The sequence below is a fragment of the Oncorhynchus mykiss genome, chromosome 17 (genome assembly GCF_057628025.1).
Source record: "Oncorhynchus mykiss isolate SJ-2025 chromosome 17, ASM5762802v1, whole genome shotgun sequence".
NCBI classification, from domain to species: Eukaryota; Metazoa; Chordata; class Actinopteri; order Salmoniformes; family Salmonidae; genus Oncorhynchus; species Oncorhynchus mykiss.
The window spans coordinates 11,707,082-11,730,633 of NC_143038.1; the positions used below are offsets into that span (position 1 = coordinate 11,707,082).

General features: G+C 47.2%; 1 protein-coding gene across 2 annotated transcripts in view; it reads right to left on the bottom strand.

Moving 5' to 3' along the window:
* The window catches only part of prr36a (proline rich 36a), a 46,526-nt gene that overhangs the window by 10,691 nt on the left and 12,283 nt on the right, over positions 1 to 23,552 (bottom strand). For both annotated transcript variants that reach the window (XM_036949676.2, XM_036949677.2), the window contains exons 2-3: positions 13,174 to 13,901; positions 12,782 to 12,872 (exon numbers count right to left, since the gene is read on the bottom strand). In XM_036949676.2, the coding sequence (XP_036805571.2) occupies positions 12,782 to 12,872; positions 13,174 to 13,810 (728 nt within the window). In that variant the 5' untranslated portion in view covers positions 13,811 to 13,901. The remainder of the gene's footprint in view (positions 1 to 12,781; positions 12,873 to 13,173; positions 13,902 to 23,552) is intronic.

Here is a 23,552-nt window from a genome sequence, read left to right on the forward strand (position 1 = left end):
TGAATATGTAGACAGTAGTACGCTGCTAAAAAACTCATCCACAGTTACTCCAACATCCAGGATGTCTACAAGGCCCTCCTTTTGGCAAATCTGACCACGACTCCATTTTGCGCCTCCCTTCCTATAGGCAGAAACTCAAACAGGAAGTATCGGTGCTAAGGACTATTCTTCAACGCTGGTCTGACCAATCGGAACCCACGCTTCAAGATTGCTTCGATCACGCAGACTGGGATATGTTCCAGGTAGCTTCCGAGAATAATAGACAAATATACAGTGACTGGGTTTATCAGGAAGTGTATAGGAGATGTTGTACCCACTGTGACTATTAAAACATACCCTAACCAGAAACAGTGAATAGATGGCAGCATTCGCACAAAACTGAAAGTGCAAACTGCTGCATTTAACCATGGAAAGGTGACTTGAAATATGGAAGAATACAAACACTTTACAAAAATGTCAGTATAGAGAAAGTGGAGTCGCAATTCAATGGCGAGACGTATGTGGCAGGGTCTACAGACAAATCACGGACTACAAAAGGAAAACCTGTCACGTCGCGGACACCCGACGTCTTGCTCCCGGACAAGCTAAACACCTTCGTTCGCTTTGAGGAGAACACAGTGCCACCGACGAGGCCCACTACCAAGGACTGCAGGCTCTCCTTCTCCGTGGTCGACGCGAGTAAGACATTTAAGCGCGTTAACCCTCGCAAAGCTGCCGGCCCAGACGGTATCTCTAGCTGCGTCCTCAGCGCATGTGCAGACCAGCTGGCTGGTGTGTTTACGGACATATTCAATCGCTCTCTATCCCAATCTGCTGTCCCCACAAGTTTCAAGATGGCCACCATGGTTCCTTGTACCCAAGGTAACTGAACTAAATGACTAATCGCCTCGTAGCGGTCACTTTGTCATCATGAAGTGCTTCGACTAATCAAGGATCATATCATTTCCATCTTACCCTACAACCACTCTAACTTGCATACCGCCCCAACAGATCCATGGATAAAGCAATCATTCGCACTGCCCTATCCCATCTGGACGAGAGGAACACCTATGTAAGAATGCTATTCATTGACTACAGCTCAATCTTCAACACCATAGTGCCCTCCAAGCTCATCACTAAGTTTGTGGCCCTGGGTCTGAACCAAGCCCTGTGCAACTGGGTCCTGGATATCGTGACAGGTCGACCCCAGGTGGTGACACCACCTCCACTACCTTGTTCCACAAACGGGGGCCCCACAAGTGTGCATGCTCAGCCCCCTCCTGTACTCCCTTGTTCACCCATGACTGTGGCCACACACACACCATCAAGTTTGCAAACAGTGGTATGCCTGATTACCAACAGCGATGAGTCTACAGTGAGATTAGGGCCCTGGCGGAGTGGTGTCAGGAAAATAACCTCTCAACAAAATGAAGGGGCCGCAGTGGATGGTGAAAATCTTAAAGTTCCTCTGTGTGAACATCACTGACAACCTGAAATGGTCCAGCCACACATAGTGCTGAAGAAGGCACAACAGAAATTTGGCTTGGCCCCTAAGACCCTCACGAACATCTGATGCACCATTGAGAGCATCCTGTCGGGCTGTATCATTGCCCGGTACGGCAACTGCACCGTCCGCAACTGCAGGGCTCTCCAGAGGGTTGTGGGATCCGCCCAACGCATCACCGGGGGCACACTGCCTACCCTCCAGGACATCTACAGCACCTGATGTCACATGGAGGCCAAGGTAACATGAAGGACCTCAGCCACACGATCCACAGCCTGTTCACCCCGCTAGCATCTAGAAGGCGGAGACAGTACAGGCGCCTCAAAGCAAAAATATTTTGTTCTTAGCCTAGTTTAAAAAACTAACAATACACTAATAACAGCTTCCATCTCCAGGCCATCAGAATTAACTGACTGACTGTAGTTGATTTAACAAGTGACATCAATAGGGGATAGTACACTGCTCAAAAAAATAAAGGGAACACTAAAATAACACATCCTAGATCTGAACAAATGAAATATTATTAAATACTTTTCTTTACATTGTTGTCAGCACATTCAACTAAATCACACCAAAAATATCAATGGAAATCAAATTCATCAACCCATGGAGGTCTGGATTTGGAGTCACACTCATAATTAAAGTGGAAAACCTTCCTCTTGCAGGAACTGCTGACACTCCAGACACATGAGGTCTAGCATTGTCTTACATTAGGAGGAATCCAGGGCCAACCGCACCAGCATATGGTCTCACAAGGGGTCTAAGGATCTCATCTCGGAACCTAATGGCAGTCAGGCTACCTCTGGCGAGCACATGGAGGGCTGTGCGGTCCCCCAAAGAAATGCCACCCCACACCATGACTGACCCACCGCCAAACCGGTCATGCTGGAGGATGTTGCAGGCAGCAGAACGTTCTCCACGGCGTCTCCAGACTGTCACATGTGCTCAATGTGAACCTGCTTTCATCTGTGAACAACACAGGGTGCGAATTTCCCAATCTTGGTGTTCTCTGGCAAATGCCAAACGTCCTGCACGGTGTTGGGCTGTAAGCACAACCCTCACCTGTGGACGTCGGGCCCTCATACCACCCTCATGGAGTCTGTTTCTGACCGTTTGAGCAGACACATGCACATTTGTGGCCTGCTGGAGGTCATTTTGCAGGGCTCTGGCAGTGCTCCTCCTTGCACAAAGGCGGAGGTAGAGGTCCTGTTGCTGGGTTGTTGCCCTCCTACGGCCTCCTCCACGTCTCCTGATGTACTGGCCTGTCTCCTGGTAGCGCCTCCGTGCTCTGGACACTACGCTGACAGACACAGCAAACCTTTCCACAGCTCGCATTGATGTGCCATCCTGGATGAGCTGCACTACCTGAGCCACGTGTGTGGGTTGTAGACTCCGTCTCATGCTACCACTAGAGTGAAAGCACCGCCAGCATTCAAAAGTGACCAAAACATCAGCCAGGAAGCATAGGAACTGAGAAGTGGTCTGTGGTCACCACCTGCAGAACCACTCCTTTATTGGGAGTGTCTTGCTAATTGCCTATAATTTCCACCTGTTGTCTATTCCATTTGCACAACAGCATGTGAAATGTATTGTCAATCAGGGTTGCTTCCTAAGTGGACAGTTTGATTTCACAGAAGTGTGATTGACTTGGAGTTACATTGTGTTGTTTAAGTGTTCCCTTTATTTTTTGGAAAGAGCAGGTGTTCCTAATGTTTGGTGTATAACTTTGGTTCAGTACCATTTCATCAGCTGCCTAATGTAGGGTAATAGGCTTGGGACTTTATGATAAATTAACTCTAAACAGTAAGTAGTAGTTATTCACCTGCTCAGTGCTCCCCACACAGTATGCTCGAAGAGTCAAGGGCCGTCCTACACTACATAAAAGCAATTTCAAGAGGTAACAGAAAACCATTCTGTCTGCCTGTAACGCATCGCTTAGTCATTTTCTAATCCCAGCCTAGTGGGGGAAGAGGAAAGGATGGAGTGAGAAAGCGTGATTGTGGAAAACGAACAGGATGTGGGTGAGGGTCGCACTCACTGAGGGTTGAGAGTAGTACTACTCCAAGGACAGAGAGGAGACTAATCGATGGGCTATTAAGCACCCAGGCAAATGTTAGGGGGTTAGAGGCAGCGGACATGAGCCCCTGATCCATTAAACACTCCCTCTTCTTAACAGTGGAACTCAACCTTCCCAAGACTCCTGGGTCGTATTCAGTAGGTACAAAACTGAACAGTAGGCAATATACTTGTCTAATAGTAAGTTGTCTAATAAAACACATTTTCCTTTTGTTGCAAAACCTTTTCCATTGCGAACATGTAATGAACATACCCTGGGCAATAATCTCTTGCCCTCTTCCTTTATCCCTCTAGTCTACTGTTTGACCTCCTGACCTGAAGAGCCAAGTGGTCTTGTTGTGGCAGGTGACTGTATAGCCATATGCTTAATCAGCCCCTAACAGATTCGAGGCCAGTTTCGAAATTACCCCTCTCCTGGCTGAGGTTATGGATTTGGAGAGGGTAAACTGATCCTAGATCTGCCATTTGTTCACTTTAAAAACAGGTGCCAGACAGCTGTGGAAAAGCCACAGGATCCAGACACGACCTTTTCCAGAGCAAGGCAGTGCCCATCCCCCTGCATACTGCTGAGTGGACAGAATGTCAAGTGTGCGTGTTTGTATGCCCTAGTGCCCTTGCATTCATGAGCACACTTGACCGATTATCCTTAGGCTATGCAACAGCGGAGCAGGGAATAGTAACATCTACAGAGCTATGCTTGGATACGCGTGTGTGATACTGGTGTGTGCAATCTACATGTACAGACTGGTGTGAGGCGTTTACATTGACAGGCTTGTGCGATGAGTTGTAGCCCATGCTCCAAAGCGCTACAGTAGCCTACACTCAAAACAGTTGCTTAAGAACCAGGTGTAATGAAACAAGGGCAGCACTGTATTTGTGCAAAATCGATGCTTTGCATATCGTTTCTATAGAACAGATTCATACGTACACAGCGTCCAAAACAAAAAAGGGATAGGAAACGTCAGAGGAGCTGACCGCTTTGTGACATTGTTGCGATTCAGTCAATTACACCAATATCCGTCATGCTGTTCTGCTGTTCTTCTGATTGGTTCGCCATGGTTTGGACACAGCCGACAACATAGATTAACTCACAATGACAAACTTACGGAAGTGGTCCGGCCGTACATGCCTGGCCACACAAACGCCTCTCCCACAGCGACTCAGCCCAATAATGGCCATTTGTTTCCATTTGTTAGCAGGATCAAAACAAAGGCTGCGGAGACTCAAAGGCTGCGGAGACTCAAAGGCTGCGGAGACTCAAAGGCTGCGGAGACTCAAAGGCTGCGGAGACTCAAAGGCTGCGGAGACTCAAAGGCTGCGGAGACTCAAAGGCTGCGGAGACTCAAAGGCTGCGGAGACTCAAAGGCTGCGGAGACTCAAAGGCTGCGGAGACTCAAAGGCTGCGGAGACTCAAAGGCTGCGGAGACTCAAAGGCTGCGGAGACTCAAAGGCTGCGGAGACTCAAAGGCTGCGGAGACTCAAAGGCTGCGGAGACTCAAAGGCTGCGGAGACTCAAAGGCTGCGGAGACTCAAAGGCTGCGGAGACTCAAAGGCTGCGGAGACTCAAAGGCCTTCGGGTTTCGCTATTATTATACTGTAATAGGGTGCGTCGATGGGACAGAGGGAGCAGGGCCTTGATTGCATGGTAAAGAGCAGCGAAACATGAAAGCGGGCATACTGTACCTTCAGATGACATGGGCGAATTAGTTGAAGACGAGCGGGACTGCATTAAACGGAGGGAGGAAAGGAAGAAAATGACACACTGAGGCACGCAGTGATGAAATGAGCGACAGAATGAACACGATGGAAGATAGGAGAGAATGGACAGATGACTAAAAGCACATGGAAGCAGATTGCCTTCCTATCTGGGTGAGTTCCACGTAGGGAACAAAACGACAGGAGCACTAAATTAAGGCAGGGGAATGGAGAGTGAGAGACTTCTTCTGAAAGGAAGGAGGGAGAGATGGAAGGGAGGGGAGGCGAGGCCAGTCATCTGGGCGTACAGCGTTAACCCTCCATCTCAGCTTCACAGAGACACTCAGAACTGCCTGATCCTCACGGAGGGAGTCAAGGAGGGATGAGAGTCCCCATACAGTATTAATTGCTTGGGTGGCACTGTAGTTCAGCAGCTTTGGTATATTTGTTGTGGCTACAAGGGTTTGATTAGTGTCAACAAGGGATTCAAAGCCAGTACTTGGTTGATATGCCTTAGTGGTGCAATAGATTCACAGCCGGTTTGGAGATACAAACAACCGACAGGTGTATTCAAGATGTCGCCATGGAATTCAATGGCTATTAAAAATTATTTATACGCTGTGATGACATCAACAATACAATAGGCTGTAATATCTGTTGGGTTAGCAACTGATCCAGAGACAACCCATTTACTGAGGCCTTGGTTACTATACTATCCTAATGTGTAGAAGGCATCTGCGCGAAACAGTAACTATGCCCTGCCAAGGCTGGGGCCAAAACTGCATGGTTTCATCCCCAAAGGGGGAAGAGAGAAGCTGGGACAGGAACATTGTGTGACTGCATTGCACAAGAGCTAGAGTGACAGTCAATGGTCTCCTTTTAGTTATTCAACAACTCTGTTATTATGCATGTTTGAGTCAGACTGCAAGTGAAAAGGTATCTATCTGACCTGCATAGATTGTCATCTAATATGAGTTGTAACTGCCCATTCCCATATGGATGACTCAACACACATGACCTCACCTTATACACCCTAGATTCCTCCCATTCTCAGAGGGAGTCTTAAGGCCCACCAAAATGACAGATGCCCTCACGGGGGAGGGAGGGGAGCAGCGGGAGGGTTGAGAGGATGCTGGCTAAATTCCTGGTACTGTACATAAACAGAAGGGAGGAGTAAAGGAGGAGAGAAGGAGGGACGGGGGTTGGACGGACAAACTGCTTAAACAGGACAAGGGCACTGTCTCCAGATAGAGAGAAAAGGAGATGATACAGATACAGGGAATTATACACCCACCCACCCATTAACATTCAATCACATTAACCGTTACTCTCGCAGAAATCCACTAACGTATGTGGCCAAACGTAGCTGCTGCTCATTCCGTTTGCTCGAAAATTGATAAATATTTTTAACTAAGGCCCGCGTCCATAGACACGCATACCAGCTCTACTGGTAGTACTGCTACTACCAGCAGTACTACACCTGTCGACGACACAAGTTGTTCTGCTTCCACGAGCACATCCAATGTTAGCATCAGTAATTCTACATTTGTTGTTAGCACAGCTAACATAGACACTGACAGTTGTGAATCTGATGCAACCGAAGAGCTACTGTCCCCTTACCAGGGAAAGCACTGAACAGACAGGGGACGTTGGACCATGGAATCGCAAATATGAGAAATAAATTGATTTGGGGTTCACTTATATTGGAAGTAGTGCCTTTCCTCAGCCACAGTGTGTTATATGTGCAAAATACCATCTCACAACTCGATGAAACCGTCACTCTTGGGCAGACATTTAGAAACAAAACATGCCAATATGAAAAATATGCCATGTGAGTTTGAGTGAGAATTAAGACGACTTTTGAGTAGTAAGACATGTATAAAAGCAAGAGATACCATTAATAAGAAGGGGCTGGAAGAGTCTTATATGGTGACCTACTGAGTGGCTAGGACAGGCAAGCACCATACTACTGTGGAGGACTTCATTCTTCCTGCTGCCGCAGATCTGTCTGTGACAATGCTGGGGGAAAAGGCCAAAAATAAACTATACAGACAATGCCTTCATCAAACAATACTGCTTCACGATGCATCAGTGACATGGCAGGAGATGTTTTGAAACAACTACTGCTTTGCATACCAGCCAGTGAATTCCATCCGTTAAAGCTGGATGAGTCAACAGACATGGCAGGCCTGGCACAGCTCCTGGCATATGTCCGTTACATTTATGGGGGCAGGGGCAACAGGAGAGGATATTTGTAAAGTATTCGACAGCTTTGTGACAAATGGACTTTGGTGGTCAAGATGTGTTGGTATCTGTACTGATGGCACAAACGCCATGACAGGGAGACATAGTGGAGTGGTAACGCACGTGCAAGCAGTTGCTCCCAACGCCACTTGGGTAGACAGCAGCATCCACCGAGAGGCTCTTGCTGCCAAAGGAATGCCTTACAGCTTGAAAGACGTTTTGGACACTACAGTGAAAATGGTTAACTTTGTTAAAGCAAGGCCCCTGAACTCTCGTGTATCTTCTGCATTATGCAATAATATGGGCAGTGACCATGTAACGCTTTGACAACATACAGAAGTGCTCTGGTTATCAATGGGCAAAGTATTTTAAAAAAAATGTTGAACTGAGAGACGAGCTTCAAGTTATCTTTACTGACCATTATTTTCACTTGTCTGACCGCTTGCATGATGACGAGTTTCTCACGTGACTGGCCTTTCTGGGTGACAAAAACGCACTCATTCTTACGGTTTAATAAAATGTATCATAGTGTGTGTGGCAGACTTAAAATGATGGCAGAAAACATTTGAGTGTGCGCTGACCCTGGTGCTAGAGGGGGTACGCAGCTGGAGGTTGAATGTTTGAAGGGCTACGGGACTATAAAAGGTTTGTTAACCACTGCATTAGGGGATTGGTAGACTCATTCACCTGGGGTATGTTCAGTAGGGAACACAGTAGCAAAACATTTTGGAACAGAAAGAAAATTAGCATTTGTTACTGGACAAGTTCAGGTAGAACATTCCCCTTTCAAAATGTTTTTGCCCTACTGAACACAACCCAGCAGTGTGTGCCAGAAGCATGGCACGCGAGGCCAGCTGTTCAAACAGCTCTGCGACGCCTCAAGCTACCAGCACATCTGCTAACTTAGTCGACAACCCTTCTCCCTTTAATCTAATATCATAACTCACCTTGCCAGTTGCCAAACTACCCAATCCCCTTGTTCTGAGGCTCCCATCCAATCTCACTCTGTTTTGTTGCGACCCATTTGTCACCAATATATTGACATCTGCTTCTTATCCAGTACAATTGATTATTTCACCCCCTAGGGCAATTAATATGAATAGTTTAAGGAAACCCTATTTCTCTGCCAATGTGTAACTATGGCAATGTACTATAGGCCATTCTTTCATCTCGTTTTGCATTATGGGCCGTCAGACGTTCTTTTGCAGGTGGGGAAACGGAACAGTAATGTTATGTTACATTTATTCATTTTATATATGAGCCCCGTGCCGCCTGCCCTGCCCAGACTCATGGAAAGGCAGCAGCAGTCACAGCTATGGCTGGGAGAGGCCTGTTCACTAGTCCTGGCTCACCCAGGGAGGAAGGAACAGGGCCCAGCATGGATGGAGAGACAGTCTGGCTGTCACACACACACACACAACCTGCTTCTCCGGTCGTCAAACACAAGCAGCATGATCTCACACACAGTGACACTGCTTCTCCTGTCGTCAAACACAAGCAACATGATCTCACACAGTGACATACTGCTTCTCCGGTCGTCAAACACAAGCAACATGATCTCACAGTGACATACTGCTTCTCCATATCGTTAAAACAAATCCAACAAATTCACTCGACTAAGTTCTGGGTCCACAAGCAAAGAGAAGATAGAAGAACGAAGACCGAAACCTAACAAAGAGCTCCACCCTCTCTCTTTGCAAGTTACAGGCAAGCCTATGGGACAAATGTACACTCCCAAAATTCAAAAGATGCAAACACGTGCGAAATCTTGATTTGTCCAAAGCACTAGAACTAATGCTGCTCATTATCTCACGCGCCGTCGTCTCAGGACAGATCTACGCTACCATTAATGTTCATGTAGTCTGTCCACGAGAGATTAGGTGTGGAGCCATACTGTATAGCAAGCGGGTATATCCCAATAGTCTAAACCAGTGGTTTCCAAACTTTTTATAGTCCCGTACCCCTTCAAACCTCCAGCTGCATACCCCCTCTAGCACCAGGGTCAGCTGTACCCCCTCTAGCACCAGGGTCAGCTGTACCCCCTCTAGCACCAGGGTCAGCTGTACCCCCTCTAGCACCAGGGTCAGCTGTACCCCCTCTAGCACCAGGGTCAGCTGTACCCCCTCTAGCACCAGGGTCAGCTGTACCCCCTCTAGCACCAGGGTCAGCTGTACCCCCTCTAGCACCAGGGTCAGCTGTACCCCCTCTAGCACCAGGGTCAGCTGTACCCCCTCTAGCACCAGGGTCAGCACACTCAAATGTTTTTTTTGCCATCATTTTAAGCCTGCCACACACACAAAACATTTTTTTTGTTGTCACAGCCCGGCTTGTGAGAAGTGTATAATATAATATCAATAATTTCACTCCTTACATTTAAAACATTCGTTCATCAAAAATTGTGAATAACGCACCACAGGTTAATGAGGAGGGTGTGCTTGAAAGGATGTACACACAACTTTGTAATGTTGGGTTGTATTGAGAGAGTCTCAGTCTTAAATCATTTTACACACAGTCTGTGCTTGTATTTAGCTTTCATGCCAGTGAGGGCCCGAGAATCCACTCTCACATAGATACATGGTTGAAAAGAGCATCAGTGTCTTAACAGCACAGTCCTATCCAGAAATCTGTCAGTGGCTTCTGATTAAATTACATTTTCACAGAACCCCTTGTTGCAATTTCAATGAGGCTCGTGCCGATATCGGTAAGTGGACTGGAGGCAGAGTTTGAAAGGGATAATGAATCCAGTTGTTTGTGTCGTCCGTTCCGGGAAAGTACCTGCGTAATTGCTCACCCAGCTCACTCAGGTGCTTCCCGATATCACATTTGACATGGTAGCTACTTTAGACCATTACTGAGACACACCCGTAGAGTTGCTGGAACATCCCAGCGAGAGCGCGACCAGAGTCCCAGTGAATAACCCCTGCCCTGGGGGCAATAACCCATGTTATTCAGCAACACAGTGACTCAGTAGACTAGGGCCGTGTGAGAGAGTGCGACTCAGTAGACTAGGGCCGTGTGAGAGAGTGCGACTCAGTAGACTAGGGCCGTGTGAGAGAGTGCGACTCAGTAGACTAGGGCCGTGTGAGAGAGTGCGACTCAGTAGACTAGGGCCGGGTGAGAGAGTGCGACTCAGTAGACTAGGGCCGGGTGAGAGAGTGCGACTCAGTAGACTAGGGCCGGGTGAGAGAGTGCGACTCAGTAGACTAGGGCCGTGTGAGAGTGTGACTCAGTAGACTAGGGCCGTGTGAGAGAGAGTGCGACTCAGTAGACTAGGGCCGGGTGAGAGAGAGTGCGACTCAGTAGACTAGGGCCGTGTGAGAGAGAGTGCGACTCAGTAGACTAGGGCCGGGTGAGAGAGAGTGCGACTCAGTAGACTAGGGCCGGGTGAGAGAGTGACTCAGTAGACTAGGGCCGTGTGAGAGTGTGACTCAGTAGACTAGGGCCGGGTGAGAGAGTGACTCAGTAGACTAGGGCCGTGTGAGAGTGCGACTCAGTAGACTAGGGCCGGGTGAGAGAGTGCGACTCAGTAGACTAGGGCCGGGAGAGAGTGTGACTCAGTAGACTAGGGCCGGGTGAGAGAGTGCGACTCAGTAGACTAGGGCCGTGTGAGAGTGCGACTCAGTAGACTAGGGCCGGGTGAGAGAGTGACTCAGTAGACTAGGGCCGTGTGAGAGTGCGACTCAGTAGACTAGGGCCGTGTGAGAGTGCGACTCAGTAGACTAGGGCCGTGTGAGAGTGACTCAGTAGACTAGGGCCGTGTGAGAGAGAGTGCGACTCAGTAGACTAGGGCCGTGTGAGAGAGAGTGCGACTCAGTAGACTAGGGCCGGGTGAGAGAGTGACTCAGTAGACTAGGGCCGTGTGAGAGTGTGACTCAGTAGACTAGGGCCGGGTGAGAGAGTGACTCAGTAGACTAGGGCCGGGTGAGAGAGAGTGCGACTCAGTAGACTAGGGCCGGGTGAGAGAGTGACTCAGTAGACTAGGGCCGTGTGAGAGTGCGACTCAGTAGACTAGGGCCGGGTGAGAGAGTGCGACTCAGTAGACTAGGGCCGGGTGAGAGAGTGCGACTCAGTAGACTAGGGCCGTGTGAGAGTGTGACTCAGTAGACTAGGGCCGTGTGAGAGAGTGCGACTCAGTAGACTAGGGCCGGGTGAGAGAGTGACTCAGTAGACTAGGGCCGTGTGAGAGTGCGACTCAGTAGACTAGGGCCGGGTGAGAGAGTGCGACTCAGTAGACTAGGGCCGGGTGAGAGAGTGCGACTCAGTAGACTAGGGCCGTGTGAGAGAGTGCGACTCAGTAGACTAGGGCCGTGTGAGAGAGTGCGACTCAGTAGACTAGGGCCGTGTGAGAGAGTGCGACTCAGTAGACTAGGGCCGGGTGAGAGTGCGACTCAGTAGACTAGGGCCGTGTGAGAGAGTGCGACTCAGTAGACTAGGGCCGTGTGAGAGAGTGCGACTCAGTAGACTAGGGCCGTGTGAGAGAGTGCGACTCAGTAGACTAGGGCCGTGTGAGAGAGTGACTCAGTAGACTAGGGCCGGGTGAGAGAGTGCGACTCAGTAGACTAGGGCCGGGTGAGAGTGCGACTCAGTAGACTAGGGCCGTGTGAGAGTGTGACTCAGTAGACTAGGGCCGTGTGAGAGAGAGTGCGACTCAGTAGACTAGGGCCGGGTGAGAGAGTGACTCAGTAGACTAGGGCCGTGTGAGAGTGTGACTCAGTAGACTAGGGCCGTGTGAGAGAGTGCGACTCAGTAGACTAGGGCCGGGTGAGAGAGTGACTCAGTAGACTAGGGCCGTGTGAGAGTGTGACTCAGTAGACTAGGGCTGCATCCCAAATGGCACTGTACTACTTTTGACCAGGACCCATAATGCTCTGGTCAACAGCAGCGCAATATATATAATATGGAAAGCCATTTGAGACACAGTGGGAAACCTAATCCAATAGCAGGCCGGCAGGACCCACAATGGCCACTTTTCATCGATACTCAATTGCAGCTCCTCGCAAAACAAGTCGTTCACGGATCCGATTTGTCAAGTGATGCCTTTTGTGCAAAGCGGCTCTTCAGATCTTGGGTGATTGCATTGTGTATGTGAGGGGAGAGGTTTTTAAACTATAAACAGTGCCTTGGTTTTCCCCCCTTGAGTTCATTCAAATGCGTATCTGCCAGCCACAAATGTCACTGCCCGGTAAATCACTTTGCATGCCCGGTGCTGTTCACAAATGTCACTGGCCCGTAAATCACTTTGCATTCCCGGTGGTGGTGCAGTCACGGGATAGGCTGCCTTACCTGGTTGTCTTGGAAACCGTCGTCCTATTGGGTTTGGCCGTGACTGCAGTGCTGGAAGGCTTGGGGGCAGCTGAGGCTGCAAGTCTGGAAGCTGGAGGAGAGGGAGAGCAAATGAGGAAGTGCATGAAGAGCGAGATGGGGGAGGAAAAAGGTGGAATGAAGATGAGGGGTGGGAGTGAGAACAGAGGACTGGGATGAAGGATTGATGTAGTAGGAGTTGAGAGCAAATGTGTCTGCAGCCAAGCACAGGTGGGTTTGTGTGAGCTCTAAAATACATAGGACAGTGACTAAAGACTCAACACGGGTCAAAGGAAAACAAAAAGCTGTGTCTAACCAAAACATGATTAACAAGACTAAATACTCGGCAGTATGTTTGTGAGTATAGTTCTCACCTGTGGTTTTGGGTCTGGCCCCGGCCCCATTAATGGGACCAGCAGCAGGAGGTCTCCTCGTTGGAGTGCCAGGACCCATCGCCGCAGTCCTGGTAGCAGAGGTGGACCTGGGGACTCCGACAGCCTTCCTGTCAGCCACCTTAGTATGGGTCCTGACAGTGGAAGTGTCGGCCGGCCCCACGTACCTCTTCGTGGCTGCAGCTGACGCCGATGCTCCGGCTGCGATGGTGGTGGTCTTCTTTTTGTCCAAAGCTGCTTTCCTGGCCAGGTCACTAGCTGTGGACTTTAATCCATTGGCCATGTGGCTTGGGGCCGTGCCTGGACGAGAAGTGCTGGGTCCTGACGCCGGACCCGATGTGGCCTTGGTGCCAGCTGTGCCTGGCCGCTGTTTAGCCAAGCCCACGGTCTTAGCCTTGGGTTTAGCTGCTGCCTTGCCATTGACCTCCTTTGATGCAGGGGGCGCTGTAGGGCTTTCAGGCTGCGCTGTGCTGTTTTGGGTGTCTTCGGGCTGTGATGGAGGGGACGGGGAAGTTGAAGGGGCTGGCTGGGCGGGCATCTCGTCGGTGGCCATCCCCTGGGCCGAGGGCTCGGGTCCTACAGCTTCTGTGGGCTCCATGGCAACCCCATCCGGTTTCATCCCTTGTAGGCCCGGCAATGGTCTCACTCACCGGATCACAAACACACTGAAACCGGAGTGGAACTAACGTCTTGTCAACAACCTCACAGATCTGAATGGGGAGAAGAGAGATTCCAAAATGTTGACATTGAAATTGGTGTGAGAAAAAAACAAACAAACATGTTTGTTTATCATAGAACTACAAATACTGGTAGCAGAAGTCAAGTATATTATCAGAATAGCCACACATGAAACCATGCAGTCGTAGACAAGTAGTTAAAAAAAACAAAAAAACATTAGAACCAACAGAAACAGCATGAGGCACATGGTCTTGCCGAGGAATTCGAAACTACTGGAAAAACAGGAGAGCAGCCAGGGAAGCCAACATGAAGATTTGTCACTCTGATGGCAATACAATATGAGGATCACAGAGACTGAGAACAGAGACATTTACAATCCATGACTAAAACTGGTATTGTCAGAGTACTATAAAAAAGTTTGACATGCAATAAGAGAAAACAAAATGTCCTCCAGCATATATGGAGAGTGAGGGAGAGAGACCGCAAGGCCTTACAAATCGACAGACCGAGACGGAGACAGGAAAACCAGGACCACACATCCCATTTGTTTGTGATTCTGCTGCCCAGATACTTACTACAATGACAGCCAGCGATTACTAAGAAAAGTCATATGCTGGTTCTGGGAGGCCTCAGTGGACAATACTGTGCGAAACAAATGTAGGGCGTGGATGGACATTTGGGGGTGGGGGGAGGGGGTGCTGGATGAGTAGGATCTGGGGCTCATTAGCCTTGCTGGAGCCCCTCGAACCCTGCCTTCCCAAGCCAACGTGGCCTCCTCTCCCCATTGCTGCATTTTCCTCATATACTCTACTTTCCACCCACCACCCCTTCCTATTTCAAGTCCTCCCACCCACTCCTCCAGCTCCCCCTGTCCAACTGCCCCTCTACCCCAGCACCAACAACAATAGTTCATTTCTCTTCAGTATACCCCCCTTCCCCTCACTCTTTATTCTTAGCCACTTGTTCCTCTTTCCACTACTCTACCCCCTCGATACGCTATAAGATAAGTTCAGTCAACAGATGGTCTGAGCAGAAATCTGAGTTTGCAGCTCAAACAGGCTTGGTAAGAGAGGAAGAGAGCGTGCAAGAGTGGAGCACACGCAGGAGAGAGCAAGAGATGGAAAAGGAAGGAGAGCAAGAAGAAAAGAGGGAGAGCGTAACAAAGAGGGGGTGAGTGAAGGGAACAGAAGAAATGGAAGGGAGAGCAAGTGGGGGAAGGGAGAGAGGAATGGAAGAGGAGACTGGGAGAGCAGAGACACTTACGCAGAAGCCATCTGACTGAGGTCATCATTAATAGTTTGACTGAAACGTCAGTGGAGCAGATGGGGAAACCTAGAGGCCAAGCAGCAACTCTATTCAGTTACTTACAGTTGAAGTCGGAAGTTTACATACACTTAGGTTGGAGTCATTAAAACCCATTTTTCAACCACTCCACAAATTTCTTGTTAACAAACTATAGTTTTTGCAAGTCAGAAAGGACATTACTTTGTGCATGACAAATCATTTTTCCAACAATTGTTTACAGAGATTTCACTTACAATTCACTGTATCACAATTCCAGTGGGTCAGAAGTCTACATACACTAAGTTGCCTGTGCCTTTAAACAGCTCGGAAAATACCAGAAAATGATATCATGGCTTTAGAAGCTTCTGATAGGCTAATTGATATAATTTGAGTCAATTGGAGGTGTACCTGTGGATGTATTTCAAGGCCTACCTTCAAACTCCGTACCACTTTGCTTGACATCATGGGAAAATCAAAAGATATCAGCTCAGAAAACAATTGTAGACCTCAAGTCTGGTTCATCCTTGGGAGCAATTTCCAAATGCCTGAAGGTACCACGTTCATCTGTACAAACAATAATATGCAAGTATAAACACCATGGGACCACACATCCATCATACCGCTCAGGAAGGAGACACGTTCTGTCTGCTAGAGATGAACGTACTTTGGTAAGAAAAGTGCAAATCAATCCCAGAACAGCAAAGGGCCTTGTGAAGATGGAGGAAACAGGTACAAAAATATTTATATCCACAGTAAAACGAGTCCTATATCGACATACCCTGAAAAGCCACACAGCAAGGAAGAAGTCACTGCTCAAAAACCCGCCATAAAAAAAGCCAGACTACGGTTTGCAACTGCACAAAGATTCATACTCTTTGGACAAATGTCCTCGTCTGATGAAACAAATAGAACTGTTTGGCCATAATAACCATCTTTAGGTTTGGAGGAAAAAGAGGGTGCCGAACACTACCATCCCAACTGTGAAGCACGGGGGTGGCAGCTTCATGTTGTGGGGGTGCTTTGCTGCAGGAGGGACTGGTGCACTTCACAAAATAGGTGGCTTTATGAGGAAGGAAAATGATGTGGATATATTGAAGCAACATCTCAAGATGTCAGTCAGGAAGTTAAAAGCTTGGTCGCAAATGAGTCTTCCAAATGGACAATGACACCAAGCATACTTCCAAAGTTGTGGCAAAAATGGCTTAAGGACAACAAGTCAGGGTATTGGAGTGGCCATCACAAAGCCCTGACCTCAAGCCTATAGAACATTTGTGGGCAGAACTGAAAAAGCATGTGCGAGCAAGGAGGCCTATAAACCTGACTCAGTTACACCAGCTCTGTCAGGAGGAATGTGCCAATATTCACCCAACTTGTGAGAAGCTTGTGGAAGGCTACCCAAAACATTTGACCCAAGTTAAACAATTTAAAGGCAATGCTACAAAATACCAATTGGAGTTCATGTCAACTTCTGACCGACTGTGAATGTGATGAAAGAAATAAAAGCTGAAATAAAAATCACTACTATTATTCTGACATTTCACATTCTTAAAATAAACTGATCTAAGACAGGGACATTTTACTAGGATTAAATGTCAGGAATTGTGAAAAATGTAGTTTAAATGTATTTGGCTAAGGTGTGTAAACTTCCGACTTCAAAAGTATTAACGTTGACACATACCATAGAGTGGAACACCTTGTCCCCAACTCCCCACACGAACCTCAGTTTGCTACTTATTCACACATTTTTATGTTTCTTTCCTTCAATACGGTTTGGCCTTGACCTGTTTGAGCGACACGAGGCCTAACAGCCTTTTAGTCTAAGACAGGGTCAATTGGCAAATGACCGGGCTAAAAAGGCAAATTAACAAGCAAATCACTTGCAGGGATCCTGTGGAACTCGCTGGGCCAGTTTGATAGCGGACGGCCAATAGAACTAATACCAACACCTCTCCCCCAAAACACATACACCCCTCTCAAATTCCCTCAATCTCTCTCCCTCCAAACCAATGGTCTGACCCCTATTTCAACCAGAGAGGACAAACAAAAAGCCTGCAGTGCCATTTTCCAAGGTTTCTTTTCCTAACCTCGTCCTTCTGGCTCCAACTGCAGGCAGAAAGGCTGCTGGCCGCCACCTCCCTTTTCTCCTCTCTTCTGTTACATATCTCCAGCACAGAGCAAGAGAGGGGTCAGGGAGGATAAAGGCACCACGAGGGGCCAAGTTTGCAGCCTTCAGTCAAACTGAGCAGGGCTACACCAGAGCTGCAAGCTATTCTTACTCTACATTACTTAATGAGATATATATATATATTATAGCATACTTCAAATCTTGATGACCCAAGAGAGGTTGTGAAATAGATTTTGTTATCAATGACTTGGCTGAATCAAGTTTGGATTATTGCCCATAAATTAGAGGCCAGAAGAATTTCACAAAGACCTAGCACATTCTGCATTATCAATCAATCTAATTTGGGGAGGAAACATGGCTAAACTTAATTTACTAATTTGTCAACTCTTCACAATATCACAAGTTCAACTCAATAGTCGGTGTTTCAAACAACGCGGCTACCGCATTTGGATGGGCTCCGACACCGATGTAGCGAAGCGTTAGGGAGATAGTGGGATGAGGGACGTCAGAGAGGGACAACTGCCAGCTAACTAAATCCAGCGGACCGGCAGGAGTTGGATTTAACGCGCAGGTGCTGTGCCCGCGTTCGGTGGACAGCAGCAGGATAAAAGGGGGATGTTTTGGCCTTGGGCAGAATGGGCACTGGCCTGGCTTTACTTGTGCCCATCGCTGGTCCAGCAAATGCCAGGGGCTGCTGACTTAACCACTAATGCCAGGGGCTTACCAAAGTGCAGCCTGTATCGCATTCCTTACCACGAACCGAGCCGACCTCCGGGTAGTGGTAGGTGGCGTCACTAAAACCCTACACATGCATATCAAGGGCTTTGTTGAACTGTAGTAAGGCGATTAGTGAGGGTGTTAGAGACGCCTCTGCTTCAGAGAAGCTAGCTGTAGTTTGTCCCGTTTGAAACTATTGCACAGCATCTTTCTTAAAAACCACTCATCGTCAAACTGGCCCCATGACAAATTCTCTGGGAATTTCAGAGCTGTTTTCCATAGCCCTGGCCAAGTCTTAGCATAGATTTGCAATTGGAATGATTGAAAAGGGGAACGCCCACCAAAAAAACCAATAGAATAAACTGCACAGTTGATAGATATGAAAGGCATTTTTATGAAATAATGAGCCATTGTGCTCCCCTTCATTCATTTGCATAACAAATACCAGTAAAAAGAAAAAGGGCTAATACCATCTTCAGGACAAAGCATGCTTACTTTCCAGCTAGCGCCACAGCTAATATCACAATTAGCTCAATGCCCCTGGCAACAATTACCATGTGTTGGAAGTATGCAAATTCATAAGCCCCCGGGCTGCAGTCTGACAGTGACTGGATAATAACTAGTGTCCAGGAAAACAAACTCTGCAAGTTGTCTGTTATTCTCTGGGTGTGTGGTTAAAGCTGCCATCGTAAGCCTGAAGCCTGTTGGGGTGGGCTGTCTAGACGGAAGAAACTCGCTGCCCCCGTCTCCGTCTCATCTTTGCTGCGTTGCATCTAACTCATCCCCCCCTCTCGCCCCATCTTTTTTTCTTGCAGTTTAATTACAGCTGTCTGCAATCATCCTACAGTGCCAGCCATGTTTTAGCCACGCAGCAAAATGGGTCACTTATAATACTCCTTTAATACAAACAGAGGGGGATTTATCTGTGTTGAGAGTGGGTTGGAAATGCAGTCAGACTACAGGGAGAACGAAATAGAAAAAGGAGCAAGGGTTGGGATGGAGGTTGGGTGTGTTACTGATGTCAGCTTAGTGTCATAACAGTCTTAACCACAGGTGAAAAATAGATTCTGCTCTCTGCTAGCTCACAGAGGGAGGTGAACGGGGAGAGTGCAGAGGGGAAATATGAGGGGTGTTTCAATGATAAATCTGCCCTAAAGGTTTGAGGTTGAGGCCCAGTGTCGTGTGCACATGTGCTGGAATGCCCGGGGAGGGCTTGGGCCAGGGTGTCTGTCGGTGAGCCGAGCCACCCCGTCCACATTCCAGCTCTGCCCGTCAGGCTCCTCAGGGTAAAAGCCTATAAACAGCTGTCACAGGAAGGGTGTGTACGAATATATACACTGAAGAGTTGGTCCCATGTTTCATGAGCTGAAATAAAACAACCCAGACATTTGCCATATGCACAAAAAGCTCATTTCTCAAATATTTGGGCACAAATTTGTTTACATCCCTGTTAGTGAGCATTTCTCTTTTGCCAAGATAATCCATCCACCTGACAGGTGTGGCATAAAAAGAAGCTGATTAAACAGCATGATCATTACACAGGTGCACCTTGTGCTGGGGGTGATAAAGGGCCAGATGTCTCCAGTTTTTAGGGAGTGTGCAATTGGCATGTTGAATGTAGGAATGTCCACCACAGGTGTTACCAGAGTTTTGTTTGGGATGCTTCGGATCATCAGTGTGTTCCAGTTCCCACCGATATCCAGCAACTTCGCACAGCCATTGAAGGGGAGTGGGACAACATTCCACAGCACACGATCAACAGCCAGCTCAACTACGCGAAGGAGAGGTGTCGCACTGCATGAGGAAAATCGTGGTGACACCAGATACCGACTGGTTTCCTGATTCACACCACTACTTTATCTGAGACCAACAGACGCACATCTGTATTCCCATTCCTGTGAAATCCATAGATTAGGGCCTAATTTATTATATGAACTGTGACTCAGTCAAATCTTTGTTCAGTATATACACGTTGTGTGAGAGAGCGCAGGGGACGGTCTACCAGATTAATCATTCTTCTGATTCCACTGTGCCGTACAGAGTACTTGCATCATCTTTGACTACAAGACTGTGGACAATAGACCTCCATTTTAGACTACACTTCCAAAGCAAACCCTGTGTCTGTGACCAACCTTCCCTGACTGCCCCTGTGCCTGACAAAGACAACCCAATTGAGCATTGAACACAACATCTTCTAGCTAGGCTAAACTGGGCCTGGATGGTAGAGACTATGGTGTAACTGAGCTGTATAGCGCCATGGGTGCTCGACAAACAGGGGCCTCAGTCTCTGGTTATTCATTAATGGACTGCTGTCTGACTGAGTGAGGCCTTGCTATGCGGAGGCCTCCAAAGTACTGGAGCTCTGGCCAAAGGAAACACAGGCTTCATTCAGTGTGTGTGTGTGTGTGTGTGTGTGTGTAAAGGGGTATGACAGGAAAGTGAGTGGAGAGGCTTTAGAAAGACCAGAGTTTTGTAGGAGAACAGAGTATTGGAGAAGGAGGGGTTTATTAGGGAAGGGGGTTTCCTACATAGAACTTCATTATTGGACCAGTTCCCTGCAGACAGGAAAGGGGCAGTCACTAGTCAAAGTCAACAACTGACCAAGTTCACCAGAAGTTACAACGCATTTTGACCAAAGCAGATACACCAGGGTCATCTTCATTAGGAACATTTTAGCAAAGCATTTTGCAATGGAAAACAAAAACTGGACCAATAAGAAATGCTGGTTCAGGTAATCCTTCCCCTTGTCAGACCATTTTCTTCAGTTGACTGCCTAATGAATGACCCAAGTCATTAACCTACCAACTGCATGAGAACACATGCTCCTAAATACTTCATATCCACAGAGGGGAATTTTTTTTTTTTTAGTTAGGCCAGTTCTGGCTTTCCCTGCTTATCTAGACTGCCAGCCTGTCCAACGAGGGAGCAAATATATTTAGTAAGAGGGGGAAGTTGAATGAACTCTTAGGATTGGTGGTGGAAGAGCGAGGGATGGGGTGAAGTGTTTGTGGGGTGTGGAGAGAGCGTAAGAGACTGTTGCTTCGTCTGCCCATATAAGGCAGTGTTGCAGAGTTCTGCTGCATCACCAGAGCACTCAGAAGACATGGCACGCAGAAAGATCCAATCTCATAATGAAATCCACCAACACAAGATAGTCATTACTCACAGCATAATGACAAGAGGCTCTGCTGAGCATATGAGCCCAGCTCAGTTCTCAACTCAGTTGCATGGCTGTCTCCTTCCTTCTCAACTAAATGAAAATATGCTGTTGTCATAGGAGTCCCTGCTCTCAATTTTGAAAATACAGCAAATCAACAAAAGGCAAACCAGGCAGGTCACTAGTGATGCAAGTCGGTATTCGACGTACATCCATGTCTGAGGATGTCGGGAGATGACGTGGAAACCAGCCACTAGGGGCAACAGTGAGCAATGTTACCTTCAAGGAGGCTTTGGTTGTGGACGGGGATGGAAGTCGGAAGTTTACGTACACCTTAGCCAAATACATTTAAACTCAGTTTCACAATTCCTGACATTTAACCCGAGTAAAAAGTCCCCATCTTAGGTCAGTTAGGATCACCACTTTATTTTAAGAATGTGGAATGTCAGCTTAATAGGAGAGAATGATTTATTTCAGCTTTTATTTCTTTCATCACATTCCTAATGGGTCAGAAGTTTACATACACTCAATTAGTATTTGGTAGCATTGCATTTAAAAAAAAACTTGGGTCAAACATTTCAGGTAGACTTCCACAAGTTGGGTGAATATCGGCCCTTTCCTCCTGACAGAGCTGGTGTAACCGAGTCAGGTTTGTAGGCCTCCTTGCTCACACATGTTTTTTTTAGTTCTTCCCACAATTTTTTTATGGATTGGGTCAGGGCTTTGTGGCCACTCCAATACCTTCGTTGTCTTTAAGCCATTTTCCACAACTTTGGAAGTATGCTTGGTGTCATTGTCCATTTGGAAGACCAATTTGCAACTAAGCTTTAACTTCCTGACTGATGTCTTGAGATGTGGATATATTGAATCCACATAAATTGTCCTTCCTCATAATGCCACCTCCTTTGTGAAGTGCACCAGTCCCTCCTACAGCAAAGCACCCCACAACATGATGCTGCCACCCCCACTCTTCATGGTTGGGATGGTGTCCTTCGGCTTGCAAGCCTCCCCTGTTAACCTGTTGAAACTCTAGGGGCAGTATTTCATTTTTGGATGAAAAACATTCCCGTTTTAAACAAGATATTTTGTCACGAAAAGATGCTCGACTATGCATATAATTGACAGCTTTGGAAAGAAAACACTGACGTTTCCAAAACTGCAAAGATATTATCTGTGAGTGCCACAGAACTGATGCTACAGGCGAAACCAAGATGAAACTTCAAACAGGAAGTGAGCAAAATTTTGGAGGCGCTGTTTTCCATTGTCTCCTTATATGGCTGTGAATGCACAAGGAATGAGCCTACACTTTGTCGTTTCCCCAAGGTGTTTGCAGCATTGTGACGTATTTGTAGGCATATCATTGGAAGATTGACCATAAGAGACCACATTTACCAGGTGTCCGCCTGGTGTCCTGCGTCGAAATTGGTGCGTAATCTCCAGGTGCAAGTATTCTTCCATGTGGATTCAGAGGAGAAAGCAGACTTCCACGAACGATATATCATCGAAGAGATATGTGAAAAACACCTTGAGGATTGATTCTAAACAACGTTTGCCATGTTTCAGTCGATATTATGGAGTTAATTTGGAAAAAAGTTTGGCGTTTTGATGACTGAATTTTCTGGGTTTTTTGGTAGCCAAACACGATGAACAAAACAGAGCGATTTCTCATACAAAGAATATTTTTGGAAAAACTGAACATTTGCTATCAAACTGAGTCTCCTCATTGAAAACATCCAAAGTTCTTCAAAGGTAAATTATGTTATTTGAATGCTTTGTGTTTTTGTGAAAATGTTGCCCACTGAATGCTACGCTAAATGCTACGCTAGCTATCAATACTCTTACACAAATGCTTGTTTTGCTATGGTTGAAAAGAATATTTTGAAAATCTGAGATGACAGTGTTGTTAACAAAAGGCTAAGCTTGAGAGCTAGCATATTTATTTCATTTGCGATTTTCATGAATAGTTAACGTTGCATTATGGTAATGGAATTGAGGCTGTATTTACGATCCCGGATCCGGGATGGCTAGTATCAAGAGGTTTTAACTCTAAACATAACGATGGTCATTATGGCCAAATAATTATATTTTTGTTCCATGAGACCAGAGGACATTTGTCCAAAGAGTACGAATCTTTGTCCCCATGTGCAGTTGCAAACCCTAGTCTGGCTTTTTTATTGCGGTTTTGGAGCAGTGACTTCTTCCTTGCTGAGCGGCCTTTCAGGTTGTTGATATAGGACTCGTTTTACTGTGGATATAGATACTTTTGTACCCGTTTCCTCCAGCATCGTCACGAGGTCCTTTGCTGTTCTGGGATTGATTTGTACTTTTCGCACCAAAGTACGTTCATTTCTAGGAGACAGAACACGTCTCCTTCCTGAGCTGTATGACGGCTGCGTGGTC